Source organism: Ixodes scapularis, unplaced genomic scaffold, assembly GCF_016920785.2.
Source record: "Ixodes scapularis isolate PalLabHiFi unplaced genomic scaffold, ASM1692078v2 PGA_scaffold4__175_contigs__length_147842914, whole genome shotgun sequence".
NCBI classification, from domain to species: Eukaryota; Metazoa; Arthropoda; class Arachnida; order Ixodida; family Ixodidae; genus Ixodes; species Ixodes scapularis.
The window spans coordinates 29,464,442-29,475,312 of NW_024609879.1; the positions used below are offsets into that span (position 1 = coordinate 29,464,442).

Consider the following 10,871-nt stretch of genomic DNA (forward strand, 5'->3'; position numbering starts at 1 on the left):
TCAATGGGTTGATGTGATTTTTTTTATTAAGGAAAAGCCTTATATGTCTCGTCGTTCAGACGACCTTAAAAGTTCTTGAGCGGAAACACGTCGAGTCACGAAAGGTGCTAAAACCGGCGACAGGAAAGGTAGAAAAACCTGCATTATTCAGTATTCAGCTGCACTAGAACCCTTCTGGACCAGGGCGGTCGTGAACGAAGCAGCTTCGCAGGGGTTTTAGACTGAATTAAAGTTTTCAACACCACCGCCACCATCAGAGATATTATAAAAATAAAAAAAAAACACACAAAAAAAAAGTTCTCTTCCTTCTCCCGGGGGGAGTCGAACAAGCGACCTCTCGTTCCCTATGCCGACGCGCTACAACTGCGCCACGGGCGGAGGACCGTTGAGGGCCGCGTAAATTATGAGTTAGTCTTTAATGTATCGGCTACTGCCGACGCAGCGGCTACTTGCGGCGCCAGTTTCTTTACACGCCGTGTTGACACATGACAGATTTCTCTCAAAAATGTTCTCATTCAAGTTCATACGCAGTGTTCGACACTCGATGATCCGTTAATTTTAATGTATACTTTATATTTTGAAAAACGTTCGCCGCTTATATCCGCTCGAGCAACTGCGTCTTCAAAAGCATCGAATCCAAATCCAAATCCAGTTGTTTTGTGCGCTTTGTTGCCTCGGCAGCCTCACCCTTCCTCGTGGAGTGTTTTCGAGGTTTTAGATATTTCGGTAGGTTTCACTCGATTTTGCGAGAACGGGGAAATAAGCGACGTCCACAGGGCTTTATTTAAAAACTGCAATCCTTCGAATGTCGTCGACTTCGAGCGTAGGACGGCGTACAAGGTGTCTTGGGACGGCGACGCGAACACTCGAGGAGGCTATTACGACGCCGAGATCCTCGAACTGACGGGTGAATGTGTATTTTTTACCATCCCAAAGTGCGACGTAGCCACAAGCAATCGCCGTTTTCTTTCTTTTTTATTGCGACTGTAATTAAAAGTGAATATTGTAGACTGCTTATATGGGGCACCAAGCTAGGCAGATGAATGCATGGGCTAATACTTCAGTTGAGCGTGTGGACTGAACTGCCTTGCACGTGACATCATATGGCACCCTACAAGCCGCCATTGCTCCTGTGCCTTAAGTCCGCGCTAATTTACTCGTACTCCACCGTTCCGAGTTTCACACTCCGAGCGCAGCAACTAAACGAAGCATAGCGTACAGTAGTGCAACACACCGAAGCTGTCGGCGAGCTGTATGAGCCACTTCCGACCACAGTTTTATGACAAACCCAGCATCTCGCGAATGCCAAAATTATTTTGAAGATAAATTAATTAAGGGCTCTGTAAAATAATAAAGTAAAAGCCGCCCCCCCCCCAAAAAAAAGAAAATAAATCCGCGGCGACGTTAGGAAATTTTTACGAATGGTTTTAATATTTGTGAAAGGTTTGAAGACTCGCTTCGACCAGATATGCTGAATGTTTCTTTGACCGATCTATTTATTGACCATGCATGCTGTTTAGGTTCAAATGAAAGACAACATTCTTGAACTCGCTTGTCAAAACAAGAAACTCTCAAACTTGTCAGATATCTTGGGTTTCCGTCTTCCAGCGCGAGACGGAACCTGTCGATGTGCTACTCCAATACTGGCACACCACCGTTCAATAAATAGCACATTAATTAGATTTCAGGCGAGATGCATGGACAAACGTTTTCCGCAACGTTTTCGCTTTCTAATCGAAGTATCTTTATTCGCAGGGCTGTGCATTCTAGAAAGGGCAGTGATCGGACTGTCCTCTCATCTCGTCAACTTTTCTGTCGCTGTACCATCATAACGCTACTGTTCGATGGGTAATTCGTTTTCAGGTGAGATTCGGGAACAAACCTTTTCCGTAATGGTCCTGGCTTTGAAATCAAATCATTTTACTCGCTGGGTTAAGCATTCTTCAACTGAAATGAGGCAGCGATCCACTGCACTCCTCGTCTCGGCGACGTTTCTGTCAGCGCGAAGAAATGACATGCACTTCGAGAAATACTCGGTGCAAAAAGAGCACGCTTGAGTGTCAGTCCTTTGGTGGCGCTTCTGTCCATTTAATGAACAGAGCGCCAAACTCTTGCGCTCCGCAGCACAAACTTAGGCGCGCAATCGTGGCTGATTCAATGTCAATTCATGCGAGTCATATAATACATGGCTTGCATTGATTTTGCATCAGCTGCCATTGCTTCCTGACCAATTTATTTATTCATGATCACAAATGTACAGTCGGGGACAAAAGTCCCCAGGACGTGCTAGCTGCGGCTGAAACCCATTGCTCTGCCACCTGTTGGCGGGTCGCCTGGTTTCGAGATCACACAAAAGCGCATGCGCGTCCTACTCTGCCTGCAAACATGTGTTTCCTGCTCTTCTGCGGCACAGCACCTAACTAGGACTCGGGCACATGGTACTGCCTCGGAGATAGCGCTGGCGGCTGACGAGCGTCTGCTATACATTCCAAAACTCGAGATACCGCCTGGGGCATTGCGCCGCATTTCGTCGTGTCAGCGCACCTTGCTTTATAACCAGTTCAGCTTATCGCTTAATTGAGCTGCCGTGACTTCTTGCTTTATAGGTGCCATGTCAGTAAGCACTATCTCCGAAGTGGTACCACGCGCCCGATTCCGAGTTAGGCGCCGTGCCGCAGCAGAGCGGGAAAGCGCACACGTTGGCAGGTACAATAGGACGCACGTGCGCCCTTCTGTGATCTCGAAACCAGGCGACCCGCCGGCAGATGACAGAGGAATGCGTTTCAGTCGCAGCTTGCGTGTCCTGGGGCACGCAAGCTGCCTGCGTTTGTCCCCGACTGTACCTACAAGAAACCCAAGAGGAAATGGCAACTGAACTGGCCAGGCGCAAACAGGCAGCTGAAGCATCTGCAAGTTCACACAAAGCTGCTCCTCCCAGGAACGTCAGCCCTTGTGCCCTCTAACGCAAAGCAGCTTTTGTGGAAATTTTGTCATTAGAATATCATTACCTGTCTATGTAATGTGGTACAGCCTATTTTTTCTGGGAGTGTCCAAAAGCTAAATCTTAGCGCTAATTAAATTTTTAGATGCGGTTTATGTCAGGACAAAAGCTGAAAGTGACGATGTTGCAAGGCTCTCAAAAGCAGCGCCAGCCACATATGGCTAGCAGCGACCGAAACGGGCACACAACTGACCAATCCAACTGATGCAGAAAGAGAGCTGGTCGTGCACAAAATGTGAGTGTGGAAAGCAGCTTGGGAATCCCAACACTGCGTAATGTCATGTCGAGTCCTTAACATTTATACTTTCTTGGGATTGCTCTGTTTCACCACTCAGTCAAGGCTTTGCAGTTTACCAAGCCTTCTTTATTTCACAAAGGCCAGTAAAGCAGTCGGGAGTGACAAGGAAGACAAAGAATCAACTAAATCACAAAAAAAAAAGAAAAAATAGCACAGGGATCCAGTTTGATGCCGGCAACAATCTGTTGTCATGATTTGTTGATGAGGAATGCCATGCTTTCTGCCTACACCCCAATGTGCGTGCGTAATGCTGCTAGGGGGCACACCGGCAGAGCTGCTAGAAACACCTTTCTCTGACTTACCCTGCTCTATCAATTGCAGGACTACCTGCGGCTCGGCTGTTGATGCGGGAGGTGCTGTAGTGTAGGGCCCTACTGCCTAACACGTAAGTCATTTATGGCCTGACCTCTGGGTACTCGTATGTTTACCGTACTAACAGAACCCATGCTTTAGCATTAAAATGTAACTTTTTTAATGAACCTGCAGTATATGAAAGAAGTTTGCTGTGCGGTGATAGAGCCGAACATGTCATATGCAACACATGGCTTATATCTTGCATAGAGGATATTCATTCATAAAGGGTGGAAACAATAATGCTGAGAAAGAAGGCATAAACGGCAAAGAGCTCTCTACTCTACTGTTGTGGCTGCGCTCTGTTGCTGAGCAGGATGGCCGAGGAATGTCCTTCCTACGTCATGACTACGTAGCAAGTTCCCTAATGTTGCTAGATTACCTCCCAAATAGGCTCCATATGCATCCACCAGGTGCACATTGAAAAGTTGTTTGATTAGCTTTAAAATTAGTTTGCTTGTGCCCTTCAGCAAAGGACTGGTATTTTTGAGGTTATGTTGCAACCTGCAACTCATTAAAGTGATAAAATGGGCACTCGAATTTGGTTTCTGTACCTCTTTCATGTGAAATTGTTTTTTTTCAGTTGCTGACGAGGACATCCTTGCAAAGAATGAGATCGTGGATCCTAGCATCGGCCTCCAGAAAAGGAAGGAATGGTAAAATAGAAAAACTTCTCAATTTTATTCAGTGTATAATATACATTAAAAGAGTTTAGGATAGTGCAGGGGTGGCCAGAGTGACATGGAGTTAGAGACGCAGACAAAACTACGAAAGTTTAGAGTCGCTGGAAAAAAGAAAGTGGGGGGGGGGGGCTACTTTATACAAGAAACAATATGGAGGGAACAGTTATTTCCATAGAGGACAAGTATAATGGGCGATAACAACAAATGAGAAGGTCCTTTCCACTGCTAAGCAAAAATTAATACACGATTCACTAGCCAGTCACTGCCCCTGACAACTGTTATGCGTATACGGTTGAAAGTCTTTCTAGAACAATAAAGAAAACAGGGTCACTCGACGCATCTATGTGGCAAAAAGCATTTCAGGTGTATATATGTAGTGTGTTGCCAGGCTGCCAAGACTTGTAGCTCTTTCTAAATTCTAGAACCCTTTTCGTCTAGGGGACACGTTTTCCAGGGAGCCGCGAGCTGCTTGGACCCGCAAAGAGCCGCGTGCGGCTCACGAGCCTCACTTTGGCCACTCCTGAGATAATGTAAGCACAGTAGATTGAATCGATTGCAACAAGAAGTCATTAAGACATTATTGTAGCCATGCTCTTAATTGTAGTTACAGCCACTGCCTGGAAAACATTCTGTTGTCATGCTCACCTGATGCAACTAAAGGATTATGTAGCTGTTTCATGCAGATGCCATGAAGCTTTGTAGGCCCATCAGCTTCGCAGACGCCCATGAAGATAGGAGTTCATGTGTAGTGCTGTCTTAAATTTAAAGGCCTAAATTTCATTCATGTAATTATTTTAGTGCATTTTCAATGCATCTTGGAGTATACAGTACCACTCTACGTCAAGGACTGGTATATGTGAAGCTGTTTCTCGCTTTTGTTTATAACAGATCCATGTCGGGCAAGGTGTGCACGTCAACCAGGAAGGCGGGCAACATGCGGAAAGCAGAGTGCGACTCCATGTTTTGCAAGATCACTGCTGCTTCCATAGGGTGAGTGGAAGTGCTTTTGGAGAGGTCGGTGACCGGCACCCTCTCCAACAAGGCAAAGGCAGCGAGGCAAGAGAAGGCGTTTGTCCCGCTCACTCAGCGCAAGGTGCAGGCTCTCTCATTAAGCAAACATTTTTAAAATCTTGATATGAATCTCGCGGAGTCGCGTAAAATATTTCATGCTAAATTCGTATCAACGAAAGCGAAACAAAATTTATATTTTGAAACACAAGGAATGCATGAATGTGCATTTATTTATGGCAGAAAGTATCTTGTATGCAATTTACACGATTCTAACATGCCCCCGATAGTAACACACGGTTATAATCAACCCACGAATGTTGAAAAAATGAATTAATGTTGATTCTACTGCGCAGATAAATGTCGATTCTACTTCGCACATAAAATAATGACGGCTGAACAACATACACTTTGTGGAAAACATTTTATCAAATGCACATACTTAGAAAGTGCCCACACTATGTGCTGTTGAAGCCCTACATCAAAACCTTGCAAGCAAAAATTCGGTTTCTTTGTCTTTCCAACCAAGCTCGCATGTCACCGTGGACCACACCCAAGACACCACCAACATCACTCGGTTTTCTGTTTTTGCCAACGCAGTTACTTTGTTTTTTCGAGGTAACCTTATAGTAAAATCGGTTTTGCTTTTCCAAGGCTGAAACACCATTCCACGAGATCGCAAAAACAAAAAAAAGCGATTTTGGATTCAGATTGGATTGGATTTGAAACATGTGTTGATGGTGATGGGGCTGGCCACTTTGCACATTTTTTTTAGCATTTTGTTTAGTTTTGGTTTTTGGGTCCGATTGTAACATGCATGTAATTTTGAGCTCCAGTTTTTGGGTAAAGTGCGGCTGATCCCTGGCAGGAGCAGGCAATCAGCCGCCCAGAGCCTTGAAAGCTTACAGTCGCCGATCGTGGCCTCTTTGCCACTATCAGTTGTGGAGCACGCATTCGTATCAGCCGTTGCAGCGCGTAGAGGAATTCGGAACATCCAAAAATTTTCACGTCGTATACAATGCACTTCAGCCGGGAATTTGTTAATTTGTTTTATTCCGAAATTCATACCAGTTAGTATCACCGAGATTTTACTCTAGTAGGTTGTCTGCTAACACCTGGACATGTGATGGGGGCACCCCGCCAAGAATGAGTCAATCACAACAGATAATAACCATAAATACTCGCACATTTGTATTTTGAACAGATAATTTTATTTTCCGTTCTAAGCAACAAACTCGAGCAAGTGCTCGAAGAGAAGTCAACTGAGAGCTCGATGCGTCGTGGGCTATCCGGCAAAGCTGGCGTGGCTACGAGCTGTGCCGTTCGGGTGCATAGTGGTGGTGTAGACATGTTACAGCCTAGCCATTTGAAACACCTGTGGGCTTTACGGGGACCAAAGCGGACTAAGCCGTCTAAGCGCCTAATTGTGAGATAAGTAATGTCAAGGTCATCGCGTTCAGGGCGAGATTACTCCAACAGTTGAGTATACCTCCAAACAACGGCGTTGCTCCGATGTGTAGTGCAGCAACATAGCGGTTTTCGCCATGTCACAACTACGTCCAAGATCCCCAACATTGCTAGATTACCTCCCAACGAAGCTTCAGAGGCCTCCACCAGGTGCACATTGAAAGACTGCTTAATTACCTTTAAATTTACCATGAATGGAAGATCTTTCAAGGAACGTGAAAGATTGTTTTTATATAGAACTGCATTGTTCTTTCTGGTGCTCATGATGCTATTTTTTTTAATTCTGTGGCGTGTCTAAGCTGTTACCACAGCGAGGGATGATAACCAAGTATAAGCAGTTTCCAACGTACATTGTCTACTTATCTACAGTTGTAGCTCCTATTTCTTACAAGGTCACTAGCCTAGCAGTGAGATTTATAGACATGGGCTACCTGTTTTGTGCTTAAAAGAATAACAGAAGCCAGGGTGAGCTGTCTATTGGGAGTGGAACATAAATCAGGATACTGCGGTACTTTTGCTTTCATGGTGATCTCCGAACACTGTAAATACTAAGAAACGTTGAAGGCTTGTTAGGTGCCAGCTGCCACTTAATTGCTTTTATTTGAGACTAATTTACCCTTGGTCTTCTCAAACTATGACCCTCCAGCCGGTATTTATAACATTCTATATTGCTTTAAATCTGAGCACTGCAAAAAATAATTACCCTGGAATTTCAATATTCCAGGCTGCTTTTGACTACACCTGAGGGAGAAAAGTACCGCCAGGCTGAAAGGGCAGCCCGGCACCAGAAGATACGGCGGTACCTGTCAGAAAAGCTGTCCAATCTCAAGCGAAATCACTACAAAGGTATGTGCATCTATACTCTAACTTCCTTAATTAAGTAATATACTATTTTGGGTCTCAAGTTTACAAGCAATTATTTTAAATGATGGTATAGATAAATTATTTAGAGGTTAATATATCTAAATGTTTGTGCAAACAACTTTAAAGTAGTCTGTTGATCAGCTGACTACTTGAAAAAGGCTGTGGGTTGCTTGGTCGCTACTGCTATCCCATCAGGCCGTGCTCGCTCACTCTCCAAAAAGTTGCATGGTCACACAATTACAATGAAGCACGTCACTCTTACTGCCCTTTAGTAGTCTCTAGGCCCACTCTGCTGTTTACGTATATCAATGGTGGTCCTGTGTTTGGACTCATTGCTGATCTCTGAATTTCCCTTGATATGTCCAGGCTCGTCCCTTTGCTGCCTGTCCTCCCCCGATGCGTGGTCCCACCACGGACTGCCCATGCTGTCGCACATCTGCCATCGCTTGGACCCCATGTTGTAGCCTTTTTACCCTTTCTTTCATATTAATTTAGCTTAATTTATATATTGCCAATACTATTGAAATGGAACAAATGTACTATCGCAGCCAATATGAGCTGAAACGCCACTGCACGTAACACGCGATGAGAGGTGTCTCTCAAATTGTTCAGCAAACCTTGGTATGCGCTGAGGTAGAAACAAATCACTTCTTGTGCTCGTTGCACCACTATGCCGTTCCGTGTCAATTTTCAGCTCATAGTGGCACAATGAGTGCAAGAAGTAACCTGCCTAAACTTCAGCAAACACAGAGGTTCACTGAAAATCCGACAGGTGCCTCTGATAGTACCACATGCCATGCGTCATGGCGCTTCAACTAATATTGGTCACAATAGTACTTCCTCAAATGTTTCTGGTTTTTCTGTACCACCTAGCCATTCTGCCCAGCGAAACAATGTATGATTTCATAACTCCATAATGAAAATATCAAAGCAATGCAGCTTGTTTGACTTTATTCTTATTAGTAGCTGCATTTGCCGTACTCAAATGTCGGGCTGGCGATTACCAGTGTGCAGTGGACAATATAATTAAATTCTAAGTGGGATATGCACCTCGTCATGCTCCAGGCATGGCATAATTAAGTTTCCAGATTATGCATTCACATATTGTTGTGTTTTCTTAAGTTGTGGCCAACTCTAACTGTTTCAAATTAGCCATGAAACCACCATAATCAAACCGTAAAAAATAGGCGTCTCAAAATACGACAGGTCATTCGACCATCAAACCATCAGGCCAACAGACCATCAAACCATCAGGCCAACAGACCATCAAACCATCAGGCCAACCGACCATCAAACCATCAGGCCTACAGACCAACAAACCATCAGGCCAACAGACCATCAAACCTTCAAACCATCAGACGTCCCAAAATACGACTCCATCAGACCATCAGGATTTTCCTGATGGTCTTTTCGATACGGTTGGGCAAAATAAAGGTTTTGTACAATACAAAAAGATAATTAAAGGCTCGCGAAACAAAGAAATAAGCAGAGTAACCATGGCCCAACGCTTTAAAAACGACATTCTGTCAGAACCAAAAATGCTAGAGCTTTGTACACATAGCAGATCTAGAGCTATGTACATTCGAAGCTACTTCTGCCCAGTTTTATCAATGGCTGTCATTCAGAAATTTTGTTCCCTTTTTTTTACGATGGTTGACATAAAAAAAAAGATTCATTGAAATGAACGTTTCCCCTCCACGTGATAGCTCTTCGACGCGAATCTTCTGTGGTCAACCTTGCTATTACAAGAGCTGCTATGACATGCTTTGACCAGAACGTGCTTTGACCGGAATTGCTTTGCAGGCCTGGCTGAAACTTTGGCGCGCTGTGCCAGTAGGTTGAGCAAAAATCCTCGCCCAAGTTAAGTTTCCAAGCATGATATGCTCTGGTAGGTCAAGGAACCAAATCTCGGCGGAGGTCTAAACACGACTGCACGGAGATTCTTGTGAGCTTATAACAAAAAATCAAACAGTCAAAGGTGAAAAGATAATAAGACAAGCTAGAAATTGAATTCAGTTGAAACATTTTTGAAGATTAGTCACTGCCAATTAGTCAAAACCAAATAGCTTAGACTTCCCAGCTTATATTTCCTGCTTCGCGTGTTCTGAATTATGACACAGTGTACGTCAAAATTTTGCCAAGTCTCTCCTCAGACGGAAGAGGTGCCAGCTTCAGATGTTTACGTCTGTCAGCTTAGAGCAATTCCCGATTAATCCACAAATAATAATTGTACTTGCTGGGAAAATAGACAGAAGTGCGTACCCACTTTGGTGTGAAAAATGTGTTTCATTTTAAGAGCACTGCGATGGTCAGCCTCAGGATTATGAACTTAGCCACCGAGAGCTGTGCAAGGGTAATCCTGATTGCTTTATTTGAGATAAAATGGGCTGATAGTATAGCTACATTAACTTTAGCCGAACAAAATTTAAAAATATATAGCTAATATTTCCTGAAGTAAATTAATCTAAATTGACAACAGCCGATTATAGGCATACAGGGATATAATATTTATTAAGCAAAATTTACAATGAATCTGAAGATTCAAGGCTCCAGATTTGGCACCAAATGGTCAAAGATGCGATGTTTTTTTTTATTGTTTTCTTTTTTATTTCTGGAATGAAATATGTTCAAGCGGTTGTTTTCGACCGAAAAAAAAATTCTATGCGACTTGCAATGACAAGATTAATTACTGTGAGTGATTCCCTTTTACCCTCTTATAAGAGCCGCCAGAACTGAGTAAAAAAGACAGCCTAAACGTAGCGTTTTAACTAGCTCCAGTCAAAATTTCTTTGTGGAGAAATTAAAAAACAAACAAAAAAAACGGAGTGGTTTTGTTAATTAGCGAGATTGGGGCTAAGTATATATTTTTCAGATAATGAAAATATCCACCTCGACACGGATGCTTGATTTCAATTGAAACCACACTACAAAAACAAATATCCTAAAGCACATATTTCATAGTGCGTCTACTAAATCCAATTCTATTGTAAAAAAAAAAACTTTCAAGAACGCCAGAATTGTCCGTTGACCATTAAATAACACTCTATGTGCTCTTTTAGCATTTTCAATTAATTTTGTGGTGCCCTTTAGCACCAGAAAGTAAAAATCTCAATACTGGAGATTAATCCATTGAACTACCAGGATGTTCATGTTCTATAAACGCTCATCGTAAAACAGCTAACACCTTGTACAGAAGAAA

At 43.4% G+C, this 10,871-nt stretch overlaps 1 protein-coding gene across 8 annotated transcripts; it reads left to right on the forward strand.

The window, feature by feature from the left end:
- Nucleotides 1-623: 623 nt before the first annotated feature.
- On the forward strand, nucleotides 624-8,597 carry LOC115331068. 8 transcript variants are annotated; one of them, XR_005715600.1, is made up of 8 exons: nucleotides 624-726; nucleotides 828-907; nucleotides 1,756-1,863; nucleotides 3,621-3,684; nucleotides 4,234-4,306; nucleotides 5,222-5,323; nucleotides 7,533-7,654; nucleotides 8,039-8,597. XR_005715600.1 is itself a non-coding variant. In XM_029993124.3 (8 exons), exons 4-8 carry the CDS (start codon nucleotides 4,304-4,306, stop codon nucleotides 8,134-8,136), a joined length of 417 nt encoding a protein of 138 aa, XP_029848984.2. In that variant the 5' UTR covers nucleotides 624-907; nucleotides 1,756-1,863; nucleotides 3,621-3,684; nucleotides 4,234-4,303; the 3' UTR covers nucleotides 8,137-8,597. The 8 variants fall into 8 exon arrangements, 5 of the variants coding, with proteins under 5 accessions (XP_029848984.2, XP_040067162.1, XP_040067161.1 ...); XM_029993124.3 differs by adding an exon at nucleotides 4,772-4,863 and having other exon boundaries at nucleotides 624-907; XM_040211228.2 differs by lacking the exon at nucleotides 3,621-3,684 and adding an exon at nucleotides 4,772-4,863 and having other exon boundaries at nucleotides 624-907.
- Nucleotides 8,598-10,871: the final 2,274 nt, after the last annotated feature.